The sequence below is a fragment of the Bombus huntii genome, chromosome 3 (assembly GCF_024542735.1).
Source record: "Bombus huntii isolate Logan2020A chromosome 3, iyBomHunt1.1, whole genome shotgun sequence".
In the NCBI taxonomy this organism is placed as follows: Eukaryota; Metazoa; Arthropoda; class Insecta; order Hymenoptera; family Apidae; genus Bombus; species Bombus huntii.
The window spans coordinates 16,716,849-16,739,587 of record NC_066240.1 but is presented as its reverse complement, the minus strand read 5'-3'; the positions used below and the strand labels follow the sequence as shown (position 1 = coordinate 16,739,587).

Below are 22,739 nucleotides of genomic sequence, written 5' to 3'. Positions count from 1 at the left end.
TATCTCTGTTAAGATTATATATATATCGAATATGAAAGAATTATTTGGTCAAATTATTTGTTTTGTATAGAACTTATTAGGTTGTCCGAAAAATTTCTTTCGTTTTATAAGGAAATAATAGACGCACAATGTTTTGTTGTTTTATATCAGTTTATTAAATTATGCACGAACATAATAATAGAAATATAACGAAATGGATCATACGTAATTCAATAAAATAATATAAAACAGGAATTGTTGTTCATCTATTATCACCTTATGAAACGAAATAAACTTGTTGGACAACTTAATAGTAAAATTGCGCGAGAGTAGTTGCATGAAGATGTAATGGTTCTCTGAATTAATTTATCGTATCATAACGTAAATTCTCGTTTTTTATTGGGTACATCGTCGTTTTCGCAGTAACGAAATCTGGGCTTTGTCTTAAACAAATAGAATCGTCCACAGATATGGAAGTATAACGTTGCAGAAGTACAATCTTCGTAACAGACCCAATACATCATCGTCGGCACAGAGACGTAACATTTTCCCCAAAAAGGAAGCAACATTTTTGTCAAAAACACAGACTGAACACTGAAGCTCAGTACGAAATTCTGCAGGGAAATTAGGATTCGCCCAGCTCATGAAAGTTGCAGTTGCCGTATGTTTTTTCCCGCGCCTTAGCATCGTCGTGGTGCGGCGTGCTGCACTCCGGGTACCCCTTTTCTCCACTTTCCGGCCTGGGAAAATGAAAATTTCACGCAATTGAACTTCGTTCGAAAGTGGAACGCATGTTGCGTGACGTCTCGTTACAATTTATTTCTTGTGTCAATGATGGAATAATTAGAATGGTCGAAACGCAAAAAAAGAAACGGGTTCCTGTTAATTACGTACGAAAGATCATGAAACTTTCCACCAAATTTTCAAAGTATTTGACACTAGAATATATAGCGATGATTAACATTTCATAACGTATAACATTTTCATCAAAGAAATCCAAAATGAAAACAATCCGAAAAAGTACTTAACCCCTTATTCTCAAAAATAAAAATAATTGATAAAATTTTTATGGAAAATTGCAGAGTGATCGTTTTGAATAATTAACACTATTAATATGCACATCCATAGCTGTGAACTGTAATAATTATAAAAAGGAACATAGAGAAGTTAAATATTCCATATTTCAATATCAACTAGAGGTTAGCGAGATTTTCTTTGGTTGAAATATCAAAACTGTGAGATGTTCAATTTCATAATAATAAGAAGGCGAATCGGAAGGCTTGATAGAGGTTTCGCTTCATTTGAATGTAAATTACGCGATAAATGCTTATCGAAATGTGGCGATGCCCAGAGTTCACCTGGGAACGGGGTGAATTGTTCATTAAACGAAAGTAATTACGCGAGAGGGGAAAATGTTAAAAAATTGTCGAGCCTGGAAACTATTGGCGAGATCGGCATTCAATGAACTTGCCATCTTCGCGAGTAACCTGCAGTCACAATTTTTCTGCGATAATTTGTCTAACTGAATCTTACTGTAGATAAAGATAAAATTTGCAAAAATCGTGCTTTAAACTTTTTCTTATTATATAAAGCTACGCGTGTAATACTATCTAATACCTTCTCCTTTATTTCTATATTTCTGCTATTTATATTACAAAACCAAACTTCAGCAATAAAAGTACCAAACGAATATAAACGTTGTTTTATAAAATTATAACGATATATTAGAACTTTAATAGGAAAAAAGTTTCAATGTGCTCAGATTAACAGAATAATTAGAAAAGGGGAAATGAAATTGATCGACGCATTCGAGTAAAAATTTCACTATTTACAGAAGAGAGCAAAATGATGTCAGTGATATCGAGGGCAATAATTTTTCATTATATCGTGTTCTATTATAAACGTAAGTAATTGAAAATATCACGTTTAATTTTAATTTACGAATTCGTACGTCATTTTACAATATTTTTCATTCTCTGCCTCGTATTCCTCCGAGTCTCCACCAACCCACTTTCATCCTCTCGAAGCTCATTCCAGCTCGTATCACGAAATCGTTGCACTGGGACTCGGCGATTCGCTAGATTAGAGGAACTCCGGCGAGGAAAGTGGTACACTTTTCATATAACTGCATCTCCAAGCTGTTCTTCTCCTGTTACGGAATAACCACCGTCAACGATCACAACGATGTACCTGACATTAATTTTTCTATAAACTTGCCCAGGGATTTACCGTGTTACTATTCGCGAACAGGTACGTTTCGCATTCTTGTGCCAAAATTTTCATTAGATAAAATCGGAAAAAGAAACGAGAGGAATTAAAAGGTAGACGATGAACAGAGAGAAGCGAAGGATAATTCTGTGACGAAAGAACGGAGAAATGGCAAGCGAGAAAAATAGAAAAAAGAAGAAGAAAGAAGAGAAACGAAACAAAAGGAAGAAATGAGGAGAGGGGAAACGGAGAAGAAGAAGATAAGAAATGGCAAGAAGGATTTGGAAGGAAGAAACAAGAAAAGAGACGATAGAGAGGAGAAACGAACAGAAAAGGAGAACAAGGGAAAAAGCTAAGCGAAGGGAAGATCAGGGAACTCTAGCGAGTTCTCTGATTCCAAGTTTCGGACACAAATAAGCCAACGATCGTATATCTAACCCAAAATTTCCATCTCCTTCTTACCCGTTCCTTCGCTCCAAATCCGTCCTACCATAATTCAATCAAGACTTTTAACCGTGAACGGCTCTGATCCCGTATTTCGTTTGATCTTTTTCCAAATTTCCTCCGCAAGATGATATATCCATCCTATAGCTGGTCCGTCGTAGCAAAAGTATAATATAAAAAGGGGAATCTCAAATCTCTTGAAAGCTACCATCCAGAACACGAGTCCGTCGAGGATCGCGTACCACGAAATCGATCCTCGTCGCCGAGGCTACCGGACCACCAGGCTGGTATTTCCGGTTCAGCTTCGCAATAAAAAGTTACGGCGCTCTCCGCGCGCACGTAAATTCGCAAGATGAATTTCCAGCGAAAACAGTTACTTGACATTCAGTGGCTCGCGATGAATTCAGCCGGGGCTGCTATCCCGGAAGCGGCACTTGTACGCGTTGAAAAGTTTATTCATAGAGCGGGCCTACGTCCCGAGGAAAAGCTGGTCCGCTTCTGCGTTTTCAAACCGGCCCACCGCTGTCCTCTCCCTTTGCTGTCGCACAATGCACCACCGCGAGTCCAAGGGAATGCCGAATTAAAAACCGGATTCAAACGTCTGCACGACGCAGACGAGCCTTTCACAGTGATATTGAGTTCGAAAGATAAAACGGGGGCGGTGAAAGAACCCGGGACAAAACGTGGACACTGAACGTCTTTCGTATTATCATCTTCAGAACTTTCGTCAAGCGATTTACGTGCGACTGACTTTCTACCAGGCTTCGCGCCAGTGTTGGAGAATGACAATGAATAATAACTTGCGGTTTGCTTAGTTCTCTGTGTTTAGAGAGCTGTTTTGGCGAAAGTGTTGGACTTTCAGACGTTTCAAAGAGGAGAGGCTTTGGTAGAATTTGTGGCAGAATAGTTGAATGAGACGCCGTAGAAGACTTTGAATTGACAGTAAGAATGAAGATTGGAATGTCGGAGATAATCGAGGCACTCGAAACAAATACTTTTTCCCCTATGTGAATTTATAATATTAATTTGCTCCAAGAAACTGTACTTTAATTCAGATAATTGAACGATATACTTTATAGCTTACATGACAAAATAAAAATTTATATTTAATACGTGACAATAGAAATAGAGATTCCACTGGTGCGGTATAAACGTAATAAATGTAGGCAAGAAAAATATAACAAGATTTATGTCGACCTTCGTAAATGCTTAAAATTGGAGCTGCGTGGGAGGGATTGAATGAAATACTGGAAGATAAACGGCTTTGTTGTCGAATTGGGAATAAGGATGATGATGTTGGAGAAAGTTACGGTGTTTATTATGAATGTAATCAGGAAAAATATAATAGGAGTTACTTTAATGTTAATAAATAACTAAAAGTAGAAACAGTGTCTGGGGGATTGAACGTAACGCCGGTAGGAATTATAGTGTTTATTGCAAATATAAATAAGAGATATGTGAGGAGATGAAATAATACTCCGTTAGTTACGTAGGGGTGTGAAGATCTGACGATAGTGTAAAACGCAAGATTAAAGTTTGAGGGAACTGTATAATCGTATCAAGGAAACGTAATAAGGGTGTGTAACATGACGGCGCTACACGTTATACGCGATACGGAATACATAGGGATAGTATAACGGAGAAATTGTAGAGTTTTACAGAATATAATACTTTCAAGAATAAAAACAAAATTTTCATTGGTTGCAAATTCTCGAATAAACCGCGCATAAAATTAAAATAGAATTTAAATTAAAATTAAAATAGAAAATAGAAAAATATTGTATTCGTTTTTCTAATTTACTTTTTCAAATTATATCTAAACTGTATAAGTAGAGAGAACTGTGTTTTACGAAAAGATATTTTACTACAGGATAGTTCAATATAGAACAGAGACTGAAAACTAAACGTTGCAATACAAACCGTAAAAAGAATTTTCACGATTACAAGCACGATGGTGTCGATTAGCTATTACTCGACGAGAAGAGCAAAAAGAAGATTAGATAGGAATCTGAATAATTTAAATAGAAAATTGAATAACTTAAAATATCTCAGCAGAAATTTACAAATATCGATATTACCATTGAACTATCATTATATATTTAAAGTTACATAAATAAAATCGTTAAAGTTACGTCTATGTATCAAACACTTTTGTGGATTTCTATTGGATGGCTGATAATATTGGTTTATTTAATTAATTCGATATCTGCGTGCAATATCTATACAGATATATATAGATACGTATAACCTGGAAACAGATAGTTTATAATTAATTCCTAGAATTTAATCAATTTGTATATCGGAGATAGACCAATCAATTTTTCAACAGTATTATTTCGTTAACGTATTATAACAATAACAAATTTATTTTCATCCTTTAATCCTATAGAAAATAATTAAAGAGCTATAATAACGTATCCAAGCACTATACTATACAGTAGCTACAAAAATTATTTACGTGTATTCTTATTTTCCAATGAAACATTTTTTTATCCGATTGTTACTATAAAATTTTATAGTCGCCTGAAAGTATTACTAAATGGTACAAAATTTAATATACTTTCAAATATTCTATTAGTATATAAACGCTATAAATAACAAACATAATAAAAAGAAAATATTTTGTATGTCCACTGCATATCAATAACGATATGAATTGACGATAAAGTAAAATACACGTAACTCGACAAATAAGACTAAGAGTCGCTATATCTAGTACTCGATCCACTAATGCTTTCAAACCTTTTTCCACCTCTTTCTCTTTAAACTTTCTCTCGAAAGTTTCCAAACTTTCTCACCACCCAGCGTTCACCCTTAAGAAGAAGATTTATTCTTTCATACATACACCTGTGTGCATTCGCATAAGCCATTTCTATCTTCACATTTCACACTGACTTTCGCACAAATTTCCAAGATTTTTACTTTCAAAACATCAGCCTAGCCTTCGTTAGAAATTATCTAAATTACGTCAATGTGACAGTCGCACACTGTCACACTCTAAAAATTGTTTCAGTCAAATGCAGCTTAGTCTGATAAATCTGTAGGGATCAAATTGAGTCTCTATGAAAATTTCATTATGAAAAGTCTAATTCCATGAACGGATATTGAACGTTAATCTAATAAATCTAAAAACTAGGAAGCTAATCTTTGGATATTTGAAAACAAAAAACAAAATAATAACACAATAGACACAATGGTCCTACAGGGTCATTTTCATTGCAAAACTGTCTCTTCTCTAATAGAAGAAATCCCAACAGACACGCACATAAACAAAATTCAATAAAACGTACAATTGGCAATAATTAAAAGATATGAGTACTTGTGAAATTTTTTATAATAATGCATATTTAGATTAGTTTTATACTAATATAATTTACTTTACTGCTTACAGTAACCTAAATGTATTTCCCTTTCAATTGTTTTATATTAGGTTGTCCGAAAAGCTTCTTTCGTTTTATAAGAAAATAGTAGACGCGCAATGTTTTGTTGTTTTATACTAGTTTATCGAATTGTGCACGAACATATTAATAGAAATATAACGAAGTGGATCATACGTAATTCAATAAAATAATATAAAACAGAAATTGTTGTTCATCTGTTATCACCTTATGAAACGAAAGAAACTTTTCGGACAACCTAATACATATACACGTTAGATTCTACTATTAAACGTTTAGAACAGATGCGATTGCTTTCAAATAGATAGTCTGATAAAAGATTAATACAAACAGCGGATTAAATCGACCATGGTCGTTAGATGCCGACAACTTGTATCCGTAATCAATATCGAATCGCTTGGTTTGCTTCTCGAGGAAGTCGATGAGCAAAGTGTCGAGCAACGTGAAAAACTCTGTTGCATAAGCGCCACCGCGTGTGCTGAATAGGAGCAATAATAGTAGGACGAATCGAAGACGCTTTTTAGCCGTGTAATTGACCGCTTTCCGTTCCTGTTTCAGTGCAACCTGCATTCGTACGTGTCATCGACGAGAACACGAAGAACACGTTAAGCACTGGTGCCACTTTAGGACCTATAAACGAAGGTTCGTCGATTTCCTTGTACTGCGAGAGTGGCGAAGGGAAACCGGTGCCTACGGTCGAGTGGTTCAAAAACGAACAACCATTGGAAGGTAAAATTTACCGATATTAATAAGATACCGTTTCCTTCTTCTTTTTTTTTTTTTTTTTTTGCAACGTTTCACGAGTTCGTCGTCACTTTTGAATGAGAATGTTTTTACTGACAAAATTGTTGTACTTTTCTCCTTTATAGGATTTAAACACATTCTTTGGTGTGAAATTTTAATTCGAGATCGTAAAAGCTTGGAATTTATATTTTTCATAAAAAAATGCTTTCATCTTGTTGTACGTATCTTTTTTATATCTTCAGACTATTATATCTAGGAATGTTTAGAGATATATTTAAATAATTTTTTTTTATAAACTAAAATAAATACAAAGGATAAAGCCGTCGTATTTACCGTAAAAATTTCATTTATAAAGAAAAATATCTATATAAACGCGTTTGTGAACGCATATGTTACAGCGCTCAGCTCGACGATGATCGGTGATAATGGAGTAGGGAACGCGAGCAGCCAGTTGCAGATGCAAATTACACGCGACGAGCTGAATTCAACTTTCACGTGTAAAGTCAATAGTACAGCCCTGGTCGAGCCCCTGACCGTCGATATCAAACTGGATGTCCATGGTAAGTATGCATGTGTACGCGTGACCTTTCCAACCTACGACCAAACATCACTGTCTCCTAAAAGTGAATCACTCAAGGTCGATAAACGTTTCTTTATCGACGTCTCGATCGACAGAAACGAGACCGAAAATAATCCCAGCGAACTTGACTCCTTGAATCGTGTACGTATTCGTTTATCTGGACATCTCGTTGTGAAACCCCTTCGAGTTGGGACGACAAAGTCTCGAAAGGGTGTGAAATACGATCCCCCTGTGTTTCCTTGGCTTTCTTTTCGTGCGTGCACGTTCGATTGTTTCCGGTGAAATCGAATCCCTTTTACGAAAGATAGAATCCTTTCAAACATCTTGCAATTGAATTTATCGCTTTACGAAAGTTTTCCCGTATAGTTCCTGCTGTTTGCGTGTGGAATTTGATGTTTTCGCTTGAAAACATCATTTTTTTCTTTTTTTTTGAAAGTAACGAAAAATAATGTTTTGTTTTTTGGGTTTTCGAACGTTTGAATATTTCATTCTACGTAGATACATACTATGTTTTAGAGTATTTAAGTAATAGGTGTTTGTAGGATCGTTACGTTTATATATTACATTATTTGATCAGTTTCGTAATTTGTCATCCTTTGTTAGAACATGGGCGAACGCGAGTATTAGAAGCAATTCAAAATGGTCGCGGATGGTTCGAATAATAAGATTAAATTATAAATTACTACTCCTCCACTTCCAACGACGATAGATGTACCGAAGATTAATGTTTTTGGATACAGTGATACGAGAAGTTTTCAACGTGCGATCAATTTTCAGCGGAAAGTTTTGAAAGTTAAGCATGATCTATGAATTACAAACGAAGTGAAAGGGAATGGACCGTCGGTAAATTATGATCTTACCTAGTTTTAGCCATAAATCATTCCGCTAAAAAGTCTTTTTCGCTGTGTCGTCCGCTAAAACTAAGGTCGTTAAAATTCGTGTGAACCGTGTGCAACCTTCTCTTCCGTATTCTCATTCAATTCCTTCCTGGCTTTTCCCTCCTTTTCCCTTTTAATTTCTTCTCTTTCTCCGTCAGTCAACATCGCGATTAAATACGAGCATTTTCATGTAACGCGTGAGACTTCTCTTTTTCTTTAAACACAGTCCATGAGAAATGACGCATCTTTCTAACGAATATCACTGCTGACAATTTTCCCTTAATGCGATTCGCTCCAATTTATTTCTGTCAGTTCTCTTCTCCTTGATTTCATCCTTTTCAATTCGCCTGCTTTCTCTGCCTTAATTTCCTTTAATTCGTCTCTGTCGACTAATTATCACTCCTTCGTAATCATTATGTAAACTAAGGTTACAAATACGATAATAGAGCGGCTACTTCATTCATTACGTATAGTTCTATCTCAATCTCCTAATCCATTCCTTCGATCAATATCTTCCTCAACTATATGTGACAATAATTTTAGAAAGATCGTAGTTTCGTAAATCGTAATTTCTTTATCACGCTGTTTCATCACGATCATCGCTCTAACGGCGTCGTAAATTTGCATCAAAGATATATATCTCGAATCCAGGGAAAATAGAAGATACCATTGAGACAACATAGTGTATCGTACCTAGTACCTGCTATACAACGCTGTAGGGTTAATATTAAGTATGGATCACTGTAGCAATGGCGAGGAACGTCTGATCTATATCGGTTCAGTATAACTACTGACTAGGATTACCCAATATGTAGTAGCACTGTGATTTAGGATAATTGTCGATGGTAATATAAACGAAATGCTACTATATATTACATTACCAAATGGAATTTATATCCCCTGGTAGCTAACGATATCGATTTAAGCGTTAATCGATTATTTATAATACGTATTAGCTAATTTTCACTAATCACAGAAATTTACGAGTACTGTATTTTGTATTTTTTAGTACAAATTTTGTATTTTCTATAGCAAACCGGACAAAAATCCATGAATCGAATCAAATAGAGATAGAATAAAGACAAGATCTCAACCATTAGAAGAAAAAAGATGAATTGCGAGTGAATTAGCGAGGATGGTTCGTCGGTACAAGTATATTTCCAGCACAGAATACTGTCTTTTATAATTTGAAAAAATAATGATCTAAACGACACTTTTTTGTACGTTTTATGTACATGAAATTTTGTCATTTTTTTCTTTTTTTATATCTACAATCAACCTGATACATATCTTCCATATGTTTTGTAGTATCCTGTATATTTGTACCTCTAGTAATAATTTAATAATCTATACATCTAGTAATATCTAACAATATTTGTAATATGCATGATATTTCGAACAGAATCTTCTGATTGATTAATGTTTCATCCGAGGAAATGAGATTTCCTTTGCACCGAGTCCATAATATCCGAAAATTCTTCTCATAGCTGGAAATACGATTCTAGAAATGTCCTCGAACCGCTATAATATTCTATAGAACGAATAACGATTATAAAATTCTCGCCACGTGTTCAGAGGGAGCTCCCGCTGCAATTGCGACACGCTGAATAAGTAAAATCGAGGCGATCGTTCGAAAATTGCCTCGCCGCCTCGAAAATCACAGGTAGATACGATCGAACACGGCCACGAGATTAAAGAATGAAGAATCGGCGACGGCACCGTAGATTAGAATAATTTATCGCGGCACTGATACACGTTTCTCGCGTGCCTCGCCGCGAAACAAATCGTGCCGCCAGCTATTGCGGAACGAACACACCGAGTTAGCAGTCCTCCCGATCCAAAAACTTTTCCGCCGAACCTTCCATGTCCGCGCGAACTTTCCGGAGTTATATCCGGCCGTGGAACGACGGAGAGAAACACAAAACCGTCCATAACGACGACTAGATTAAGAGTTAAAGTTCCGGGAGGCTCGTTTCCCTCTCTTCCAGCCCTCGTTTCGCCTTGGTACTCCAACAGCTTTCGCGTCCTATCGTTTTCTCGTCAGCCTCGAATAACGTTATCGAGGGGGAAAGAAAATTTTGATTTATGATAGTATTAGGACAGTTTCTTGGGGAATTCTGTTGACGTTTCCAGTATTTTATTGTTACCTGTTCGTAGTACGATAACACGGTCTTGGAAGAAAATTTGGAACATGTAGATGATGAGATTTGAATAATAATTATTATAGATTTTAATAGCACTACCGTAACATGTAGTAGATTCTGAAATTTTATGTAAATTCATAGTTCCACATAAACGTAAGTGAAGAAATCGAATCTGGTTAAATAACTATTTGTTTAACGGGTCAACTCTGTAAAACATAAAATATGCGACTCGTTAGGTTTTTCTCCCACGATTTTGACGTAGAATTCATTTTCTTTTCAATCTATAGTACAGATAGATAGCTTTGAAATCTTCTATATATAAAATTCCTTTTTATCATATAAATATTAATATTATGTATTTTATTAAATTGACAAGGCAAAGGGATATTTAAACGAAGGCCATTATGCACGATAGAAAGGAAAATCCCTAATTATCGAAATGCTAGAATGTCTCGAAAGAACAGACGAATATCAAGGAAAATCCGGATCTACCCAATTACGATTCTAAACGTCACATTCTGTGTAACTTACCGACGCGGATAGGTTCCACATAGGTTTAACGAGTAAATAATTTGACAGGAATAATTATGGTGTTCGAATAGGCGGGCGCATACGAACTCCGTGCCGACGCTCGTTCTTGTGCAAACGCGAGACAGACGCGAAGCTTGCCTTGAAGGCGAATAAATCGGAACTTTGAGTCGAGGGATCCGGAGAGTTTGTCGTGTGCCGGGCAAATCAATTTTCCTTTTACACAGTGTCGTGGGATTATCCCGAAAGAAAGAACGGACGAAGGGACGAGAGACTTTGGCGCGAAGTATCCAATACTCAGGGAAATCACAAATTGTCACGAGACGAACGCGTTTCACTTGTCTTTGACACGCCAGCAAAGATCTCTGTCTTGTACCGTTGTTGTATCAGTTGCTAACGAATTTATCAATCGAATGCGATTTGATCGAAATGAGGATATTTAAATATGTATATCCTACTTTTTTTTTAACATTAATTAATTTATATAATTTTTACACTTTCAAGTCAAGAATCAATGAAATATAATTGAAATTACGTTTGTCGTATTACGTATTTTTAACGGAATAATCGGCGAAATATAAACAGATTTAAATGAAAGCTCGCAGGATGGATATTAAATCGGTATGGATATTAAATTTACAGATTGTGTATTAGTATCGTACGATTGTCGAACTATGCCGACAGCGAATTCGGTATAATCGCGTTAATGATTATTTATTTTATTCGTTAATGAAGGAATAATTTTGCAGCAGGTGACTCGTTGTAAAAGGGATGCTTGATTCCGTTTAATAATCGTTTCCGATTAAATTGCACGACGTGTGTAATTAACGATGTAATATTTAGATTATATCGAATTTAATTAACAAAACCGGCGGACGCATAATTTAACATACGATTTCTGCAAGCCTTCGCGTTACATAAACCGCTGTTCTTTTTTCCTATCATTCTCTTCATTTTCATCCGTAATTATGTGTTTAAAATTAACTTTTATACCATCGCCTTTACGAATGCATAATCGATGCTGTTTGTAATCGAAATATGTAATACAAAAAACTATTATTAATACATATTGGAATTGACCGAATGTCACATGAAATTATCGATTATTTTCATTGCAAGATTTAATAAATGTAAATTGGAGAATTTGGACACGACAATATTATTTTTTTGTACAAAATATATTAGCGTGTGTTACAACGAAATAGGATGTTTCACATAGAAATTTGCGAGCTATTTAACTGTTTATCAATAAGATGATCCAATTCATTTACGATTTAATTAATAATTTTTAGGATCTAAGGATCTTTAGTAAAATCTTTTACGTCTATTTATTATTATTCGCTATGAGAAGAGAATAATTTTAACAGTTAAAACAATTATTTAAAAAATAGTAGATATAAGTTGAAAATATTCAGTTCACCATATACTTAAGTAATTAAATTTATTCTTCGCCAACTTGTCTTTCGTCACTATGTGCAAATGTATACATACATTTACATATACATAACGGTGGTCGTATTCAAATTGTACAATGAAACTTGTTTCGAAGATAGTACTTCTTGCAGTCGATGGGAGCTCAAACTTGGTTTGTGAGTTTGCAGGAAGTTGACTGTGATGAAGTGAACTTGATTGGAAACCATCTTGAGTAAGTAGGAATTGACTAAGTAAGATTAACCGATGTCGACCGGAGACTGGTTTAAGTAGAATTCGAGCGAAACGAAAAGTAATTATATTATAAAATTCATGATACGTATATCGATCGGAGATGACTAATTTCATTGCTACATCTAATCTACGCACTACGAATCTTCTAAAATATCTGTTCCCAATTTCCACGAGACATCAACGTAAATTGGCTAATTCCCTCTTTGCAAATCTAACGACTGAAAATCAGAACGACACTTTGCAGAACGAAACGAAAATAAAAGATTCGACGTACATACTTGTGGCTGAGTGTGTCCTATATTCGAATCTCGAACTACAGAATTTCCTGATCTCATATCACTCTAGAGACTAACAAATATAGCGCAACAGTTCCATCAAAAATTCTATCGAACGACATGATATTTCGTTTTATTCACGATCCCAAAAACGAGCCATAAAAATTAGCGTTCGTCGAGCTTTCCATGTCCAAACTTTCAACCTACGCGTTTTATTGATAGGATGCAACAAAGTTTGCGGCTGTTTTAACCGACGAAACGAGCAACACCAACTGCTTTTTTGTTTCGCCTTTCACGGGGAAAAAATTGTATCCCGTTGGTAACGTCGCAGGATTTCTATCGATGAGAACGTTCGAAATAGTTCCAGGTGAATCTGGTTATTATGAATTTAACAGGCTCTCGATAGACGTAACTGGTATTCGCGAAACATGCCCGGCCGCATCGTGACACGCTGTTTCCATGCAAACAACGCGCCAGTTTTCATACGACTGACAATGGTGGTCGTGTTCATATAGCCAGCGATTGCCCATAAATTACTCAAGATTACTAAGCAGCGTGCCAGACGAATCGACTACCAACAGCTTTAATCGCGTACGAATAATCATCATTTTTATCTGAAATTCAATGAAATGGCCCGTGCGTCGCCATTATCAGACGCATCGATAACCACCGCTGTTTTTGTGATGTTTCCAGTGAGTCTTTGGTCGCTAATTATGGCTAACTCGATATAATAATGAATTCGATTTCCAGTTTCTTCTTTCTTTTCTTATTTATTTTTAACGAAGAATTTTTAGAATAACCAACGAATAGATTAGCGAGTGATCTTAGTTTGTTCGGAGAACAGAGATTTGTACGGAGAAAAAAAGGTGTATTAAAATATTATAACTAAATAGGTAAAAATTTATTTTAAAAAACTATGAGAATAACAAACATAACAGGAGAATCGAGATATTCTTTTTCATTTTCACTTCATTCTATCTACGTTATACGGCACATTCTGCGCATCTACGTTACCATACAATCATAGACATAATAAGAAAGCTGAGCGCTAGTTGCTCTTAAAATCTCGTCTATATTCAAATGACATTATTTAACCAAAGGATACGTGACCTAAAAAATACCAAAACTCTGCGTTTCCACTCGCTATTAACGTTTCGCGAATCCATCCTTCACGTTAAAGCCTTTACTTTACATTTTCCACTAAAGTTCTACTAATCGCATATCTGACGAATCGGGCAACCATCCAACCAACTGATTCGGTATATAAATATACTATACATTATATATGAGCGGCTTACTCGCCAAATCGATTAACTGCACAAAACAAAACGTAGAGAAAATGAATGAAATTTCACACGATGAGGATCGCTCAAATTCTTTGGAATTAAAATATCGAAAAGTGGACTTAATCACTTTGCCGTGTGAACGGTTCATATATCAGCGTACGACGTAGCAAACAAACGTGTAATACAATCATCAGAGATACAACAAATTCATAGCTCGTACTTTTAGGATGAGAAAAGAGATCTCTATCTCGGACGAAGTAAATGAATCCAGAAGCGTAAAACAATCGGTCCGAGTGTCCGCGATCCACGGAGCCGATAAAGAGTCTGTTCAACCGAGCGGATGGGTTCTCACCTCGAAACTTGCCGCTTTTCCAATATCGAGAGGAAAGGTCGCGGAATGGGGATGGGTGTGGTGCGAATAAATCGATTAAGTAAGCCGCTTTTAACGACTTGCCGTGGATTTAAAGTCGAATCGTTGCAAGTGGTCGCGAGCGACGTATCTGCGAAAGTCTCAGCTGCCGGCACAGCTGGTGAAGTCAGGTTCCGGAGAAGGCCGACTCGAAAGACACACACCTGCACGGAAGGAGAATGAGAGAGTGCGGAGTTTGCAGACACGCCGCCTCTTAGGGGCAAACAAGAGCCGGAAATCGCATCCCAGGACTTGGAAAACTCTGGTACGAAACCGCTTGCCAGTCTGCCAACTCTCCCAGATGCCTGGTGCCGCGGTCGTTGGAAAAATTTTCCACCGCGTTCTCGCCCCCAAAGCAAAAAAAAATCGCCGAGGATAATTGATTGGGGAGCAAACAATGCTCGAGAGAGGAGGAAATGATCGATCGAGGGGACAAGAGAGGGGGGAAAGAGAGAGAGAGAGGGAGAAAGCTTGATAGGGAGAGGTAGAAATCTGTCCACGCTCGAGTGGTTCAGTATAGTCACCGAATTTAGGGGTGTTAATATAGTCAGTTGAGGGAGAAGTGGTTTTTGACGGTCGGTGTAAGAGAATCATAAATGACGATTAGGATGGTGCGAGGAAAATCTTGTTGCTGAGCATAGATTTAAGGCTTGGAAGAGGAAGGAATAAACGATAAGTAGATCGTGGAGGTTTCTGTAAAATTCATAAACACGAACGCGTTTCATCTTATAAATGTGAGAACGTGTAACGAGTACATTATAAATGTTTACGTAAAATTCGCAAATACAAATGTGCTCCATCTTCTAAATATTAGAACGAGCGTTTCGTTTTGGATATTTTGGATATTTATTACGTTATGTTATTTAATTTAGCAATCTTCTCTCGATCTGCGAGTAAACATCCAGTAATTAAATATTCGTTTTGAATTAATTAATGCTGCTGAAATTAGAGCATGAAAATTTCCCTTTCCTTTTCGCGTGGATAAAATACTAATGAATATATCGAATATCCATCTTAAGGAACAAACTTTCTGTATCATAGAATTATTATATCAAAAATATCAAAGAATTATATAGAACACGCCAGCAAAGCCACAAGTCGGTTACAAAAGCCGATAGATTCGACCAATTACCGGGATCCACTTACAAAAACCAGCGTCATAATCCACCGATCTGACGGGCAAAATCGAGGAAAAGAATAGCTCGAAAAGAGTAACTCAACAATCACGAAGAATTGTCTTTCAACCCTCGTTTAACTCTCCCTTTTTATGAAAATCACTTTCGCTTTTCTCCATTGTCCCGGGCAAATCGTATTACCTCCCGCGGAGAAATTTCTCTATTATTCTTCGAAACCGCTCGAGCCAAAGTCGATAAACCGTTTTCTCGATTCTACGTATACGCACACCTCTTTGCATACGAGTGTGAATGTTCCGCGAGGAGAGTTGCTTTCTGTAAAACCGTCGGAGCGGCGCAGCTCGTTAAATATAAGAGAAGGGAAAGGGCTAGAGGGGAAACGGATCTTTGTCATTTTTTTCTTCCGCTTTCCTCGTGCTACGGCGTTTGTCGAAAGAAGTGGCTGAAGAGGGATGGAGTGGAGGGGCGGGGCGAAAGGAAAAGGTGAAAAGGAAAAGAGAAGGGGGTAAAAGAGGAAAAGTGGAGGACGCGGTTCAAGGCAAATGCAATCCTCGATATTAGATTCCCTGTTCGCTCTCTATTCCGGATCGACCGGTCTTTCTTTTCACGTTCTTGCCGCGCGTCGTTTCGCTGATTGCCCGTTCGCTGGTCTCGCTCGAGAATTATCTCCCCTGTAACCGCCTCGGGAAACTTACTTCCCCGTATTTCCCTCGCTGAAGAGCGCACTGAGATAGAGAAACGAGGATAAAGGACGAAGAGGAAAAAAGCGGAAGAGAATGGGCAAGGAGAGAAAGTTCGCGGAGAGAGGAAAGGAGACCTGTGCCGAAGGATACTTGCACGTGAACTTTTTAATGTTTCTTCAGCGGTACAGGAAGCGATGCCGAGTACCTGGACTAAGTATCTCGACGGCTGCTGCCCGGAAATTGAGCTCGCGGCGCCCTGCGAGGAAGAAAGGACGAATGGACTAAGAAATAGTTCGTTTCGGTAACCGTTTCGGTGATTACCGCCACAGACGGATTCTTCTTCGTTATCAGTTTCGATGGTAGAGAAATAATCGTGCAGAAGAAATGGATAAATTAAATTTATTAGCTGGACCATTCTTATGTCATAATTAATCGATGATATTAATTGAGATTTATTAACTGGACTGTTCTTATGTAGCAGTTTGTTTACGATATTAAGTGATGTTAGATTTGAGTGTTTTAATTGCTTTTTTCAAATAAAACTTTATCTTAACACGTACCTTATCGGCTATAAATCTATATAGACATCTATCGTTATTTTTGCTACAAATTGAATACTTTTTATTGCATTTATATTTTAGTTATCTCGTTGTTCTCATAATATCCACTTTATAATATAAATGACTAAATAAAGATCTATGTAGGTTCTTGAATTATCATACACTTAATCAAAGTAATTTTCTTCGGATCCTTCAGATTAAGTGCTTTAATAAAAGAATGTTACGATAGACAGTATTACGATAAAGTTTTAATAATGTTGCTGAACTTAAGTATTTTTAATATAGTTCGAAATTATTAACCAGATTAATTCAAATATCCAGTTTTTAAAACGCCTGACAAGTTATACATTAGAGTTCATTTTTAATTGCTTCCAAAGTCTCTTATCTAAAGAAGTTGGTCCAATTATCAAAATATAAGTCTATTAAAGAAGAATATTTATTTGCCTGGTTTAGTATGTTACTATAATAAAAGAGAAATATTTCTTCGTCTTCATATGTAAACTTTCCAGCTCATATTTACCTTGCGTTCGTTTACGTTCCTTTACGTGATCAGAAACTTCATTAAAATTAAATTGCTAGACATGCAAGATTGCATGGCATCAATCTTCTGCCAGGGGTAAAGCGAAGTAGTAGTTAACAATAGGGAGACAAGATGAGATTATCGTAGCTTGTTTGTTACTTGATAATTGGATTAGCCTTAATAACAGATACACAAAGCATTACTGTTATATCATTATATCGTTTCGATACGTAGTATTGCAAAAACCCAATAATTGCCCAATTCGTACATTTCGTCATTTGAGAAATATCGTTAAATCGTGTTATTGTCGTCGAATTTTTGTATCGCGATAAGAGAGATGTTAACATAAAATCGAAAGACAAACATCTTTTTATGAAAACGAACAAGAACGAACTTATCGCGTTTCCTCTTGTTTTCCTTCTTCATTTACTCTTCACACGAATAGCCAACAATAATTTTTACGACCAAAGAATTCTCTCTTTTCTTTTGTTTCAACTCGATATCCAGGCAGAATTGGAAACGATGAGGAATTTCCAGCGGATTTCAGGCTTATCTCCATCGAAAGCCTTTTATTACCTGGATCGCAACGTTTACAGGGACTGGATGCAACGTGATCCGCAAATTGCCACACGTTTTCGGCCGCAGTTCAATTACACAGACGGCCGCCGGATGACAAAAGTCGAGCTCTTCCCATCTACAACTTCTTCTCTCCATTTCCTGTGGGCCTAACACTACGAAACGAACGTTTTCGCTCGCCTACTTTATTTTTACGGCTTTTTCGAAAATCCTCACAGCGTGATTTTACGATTTATCTAGCGATAACAGAGTAAACGCTGCTCAGCCACTTAGAAATTTTATAACTCGCGCGAACGTGAGCCATACTGGCGAAATTTGCGCGGAAATCCTCTCACCGAACGCTATGCCGCCATATACTCTGGTCTTTTGCTTACCATTTCTCGTCTTACTTCGCGTGGCTGGCTTTGAGGGATGGATAATTGGAAACGTTAATTACGATGACGTCTAAGCCTTGTAGATGTGTTTCCCACGTGTACGTTAATTTCTGGTGAAACGTAATAAATTATTGCGTTGAATTTTGAATATATTTCCCGTTCACTTATACCTATTATATTTGTCGGTTAAATTAACTCTTGAAAGTCGTAACTGTATTTCGTGTGTTCTATAAATGTGGTAATCGACTTGATCAGTTTTCATATTTTCTAGTTTCTGATGCAAGTATAGCAAATTAATTGTTCTGGTTAATTTAAACGATACGTAATATCTATGAAAGCTATAACAAATCGAATCTTCTAACGAAAATTTACCTCTGATAAATAAATAGATTCGCAATTTATTTGATAATAAATTAACGAAATGAATTCACAATTAAAAATGGGACAAGTAGAAATGCGTGAAATATCGATCATAGGACTTGACAGTTTCGAACAAACGTATCAAGTTGCATAAAACTTTGTAAAACAAAAAATGTACAAAACCCGGTCCTGAATTTATCATCAAAGGCGAAAGAAAAGACGTACGTGTCTATAAACGCGACAATATCGGCAATAATCCCGGGGAAGAAAATTTCTCGAACCTGCCAATCCCTTGTCGACCGTTTCAAATGCGCGTATAATTCCGGCACAGCTATAAAAACGTATCCGCTTTGAGGGAATTACAAGCAGAAATTGCTCGATCGAAGTTTCGTGGTACGGGACGCTGTCAAATCAGAGGGCCGAATAAAATGCAAACAGAAAAGCGGCAGACCGTTTAATCGAGCCAACGCAACGGGGGAGAAAGGAAAGGGTGAAAGAAGGCAAAAACGTAACGAAAACGTAACTGGTATCGTAGGTGGAAATAAAACGTGGTCGTACGTCGATTGATTCGTTTATTGAACAGCCGTCTGTCGCAGACTTCGGTTTCTCCAATTATCCAATATGTCGCCCTATCCTGATATTCGGTATCTTTGGACAATTCTGTTAGCTAGAACAACCCCCATTCATAAATTCAAAATTGTTTTTTCAATGTTCCACACCGATAAAACGTTGGATTTTTTTCAGTAACCATGTGCAATATTCTCGCATAATAGAATTAAGTTCAAACTTTCGGTGATAATAAAGTTTGGAATCGAGTAGAGCTTCTCATATTGCTTATCAACAGATTTAGGATTTTTATACATTTATGGGAAACCGAAGGATTGATTTTGCGTTTAATTTTCGTTTTAATCTCATCTCCGATCAAACTGATGCAATTACTTTCCGTTGGTACTTCAATGAACATTTGTAATACTTTGCATCTTTACTTAAGAATTGATTCCTTTCTCGCGTCATACAATCACTGATATGTTTTAAAATTCCAAATTGTTTATAAAGATGGGAGAGATGCATAGAGACTTGCAAATTGAGTCGAATGATGACGGTGAGTGAATATTTTAGTCTATGTGTCGAGGCGAGTGCTCTTAAGAATGGCTAATGCATCGGAGAGGAATTTTGGTGAACGTAGTAAGCAGAGCCAGCACCGAGGAAATTTCAGAGAGAACATCTGGTTGAACCTGTTCGTCGAGTAGAAAATGTAAATTTGAGAATGAGAAAACGGATGGAAATTCGCAAAAATAACACTGTTGTCCGGTCCTTTGCAGCGATCCAGTATTTTGTTACGAAATGAAATTCTCACGATCCAAATCTTTCAGTCTAATAACACAAAATTATCCAATAAAATTCGTGACCGAAACTAATATTTCGTAGAAAAAGTTTTAACGATTCATGGAAAATATAAAAACTCGTTGGAAAATGTTCGTTTCTGTACATGACAACTATTTCGAACTGACTATAAGTAAGAAACTAAGAAATCAATGATAATAATTCAGCTAAGGAATTCAACTCATATCACTAATACTTCTCAAAAAGGCGCTTCTCAAAAGTTTGACAGGAAGAATAAAGTCTGGCGTGAAGAAAGAAAATCTCAGATAGAAATTCCTTCGAATTTCTTCGTGCAACTTGACTTTCTGATTTTCCAACACTCCTCGTCCACCCATCGAGTTTTCCTCTTTATTCAACCGCCCAGCTTCTCAATCTTACCCCTCCTCTTCGTACCTTACAGCTGTCTCACCTTGCAGCTTGCACCACCTTTATATTATTCTTATAGAAGATACAAGATGCAGACAGCGGCTCAGCTTGGATATTGCATTAGATCGTCTATACTAGACAGCTCAGCCTGACACTGTATTTCTCTGTGTACATGTGTACACGTGTTGCTGCGTACACTGACACGTAACAAGCATAGAGAACGTGTCATGAATCAGTTGCGGCCACGAGTTCGCGTTATATGAAAAAGGGCGAGAGGTAAAGGTGTATTACCGCCAAGTTGACGTAACACGATAATTGGATTTTCTGAATAACACGTTCCTTCCCGGGGATCATCGTTTATTTTCAAACGAATTTGCTTCTCTTTTTGTCTATATTAAGGTTTCCTTCAGGCAACCTTATGAAAGTTTGTGGGTCGAATGATACGTTGATTTGATAGTAAGTAAGGTTCTCTTGGGGTAGTTTAAGGGGTTCGTGAAAATTTATGTGTAAAAAGGCGCGCGAACCTGAATATTGAAGGAAAACGAACAGAATATTAAAAGTAGCAAGGCACAAATATACGAACATTTGAAGATTCGTAAAGAAGGCAATTTGAAAATATAAAAATTCGAAAATTTAAATGTTTTGGTGTATCGAAATTTGAAAACTTGGAAGCAAAGAGATGTAAAAATGTGAAAATTTCTATATTTTGATATTTGAAGATTCGAAAACTTAAATGTTCGACTGTACGAAAATGTTTAGGTTTGAACATTAATTAAATCAATTTTCCTTAAACTTCATGTTCCTAAAATTCTAAATAACTTCGATTACCTTTGGATATTTTTACATTCTAAGAGCGCATTTTCCTCTATTTTCTTCCCTTTATCTTCCCGCAAACTCTTAAATATCTCAATAAAACATCTTTTCCAGTCCGGCCACTGAAGATGGATTTGAACGGGGTGGTGGGCCATGTGGTGCAAGGGACGAGAGTTATGCTCGAATGTACTGTGCTAGCAGCCAGGCCGGCCGCGAACATCACCTGGCAAAACGGTACCGAGGTTCTGAACGAAAGTAACGACAGAATTCAAATACAAGAGGCGAAGGTCAAGGAGAATGTGAGTACTGACTTGAAAACTTACATGCAACTATGCGATGCAACTATTCCCTTTTGTTGATTCCTTGTTCTGCTTACGTGCAAGATACAAATCTTTAAAAGAAACCGCACTGTTACCCTGGAAGACGTAATTCAGTCATTATAATCAAATAGAAAGCAAGGAAGAGACATAGAATAATAGATAGAAGCTGACAGTAAATTCCAGATAGAATTGCTCGATAATCCGCGATGAACTCACAAACGTACTACTACATTTTACTTTTACCGTTGCTGAGATTATTTAACATAGATTAATGATTATAGAATCAATAAACATTGAAATTATTAGCATACGATTGAAAGTTATTAGAAAATAGAGAATAATCTTTTCCTTAGATTTCGAATATTTAAAAAATGTTGTGCATCGTTGGTAATAATTTTAACATACTTTAATGTTTTTCGTTAAAAGCAAATGTATCTTTTAACGACTAAAAACTCCTTTATTAAAATTAATATACTTTTTTAGCGATTCGATATATCGTTATATCATTGTTCTTTATCAAAGAAATTTTCAATTTCACATTGCCTTATATTATATTTCCTTTCGTAAACACCATACTAAAAAGGAGTCGATCCTATTTGCTAAATCACGTCGCGTAAATCAGTTTTGAATTACATTAGTATTTCATAGCTAAAATTTCTTAATGGCGTTTCTTCTACGAAGTTTTCTCTTTTATCGAATGGACGATTGGCGAAGTCGCGTTAACGCGTCTGGACGTCAGCTCGAGCGCATATTTTAAGTAACAAAGTGCCGTACCAGCTATGTAAGCCGACTTGATGTCTCTTGCAACGAGTTCACGAGCAATAAACTACTTCGGCCAACGAATAAACAGAATTCGCAGTTGGTGCTACCTGAAGCGAGAAAGCAGTTATTCAAATGCAGTAGTATATTTCGCGCGAATTTCAACCCGCGATTCCTTCAAACCGTTCGACTCGAATTAATTCGATTAGACGCGAGGCTCCAGTCGTTCGCCGAGGCATATTCCTTTTATTTTCTGATCAAGATTTTCATTACTCTGTGAAAATTGGAAACATCACGCTTTATATGCAAAGTATAACTTCACTTCACCACGACATTTCTGGAAGTGGAAGATTT

General features: G+C 36.6%; 1 protein-coding gene across 12 annotated transcripts in view; it reads left to right on the top strand.

Annotated features, from left to right (window-relative positions):
• LOC126864106 (hemicentin-1) overlaps positions 1-22,739 on the top strand; it is a 434,856-nt gene that overhangs the window by 324,352 nt on the left and 87,765 nt on the right. For all 12 annotated transcript variants that reach the window (XM_050615075.1, XM_050615073.1, XM_050615076.1 and 9 more), the window contains 3 exons: positions 6,588-6,758; positions 7,172-7,333; positions 21,421-21,605. In XM_050615075.1, the coding sequence (XP_050471032.1) occupies positions 6,588-6,758; positions 7,172-7,333; positions 21,421-21,605 (518 nt within the window). The remainder of the gene's footprint in view (positions 1-6,587; positions 6,759-7,171; positions 7,334-21,420; positions 21,606-22,739) is intronic.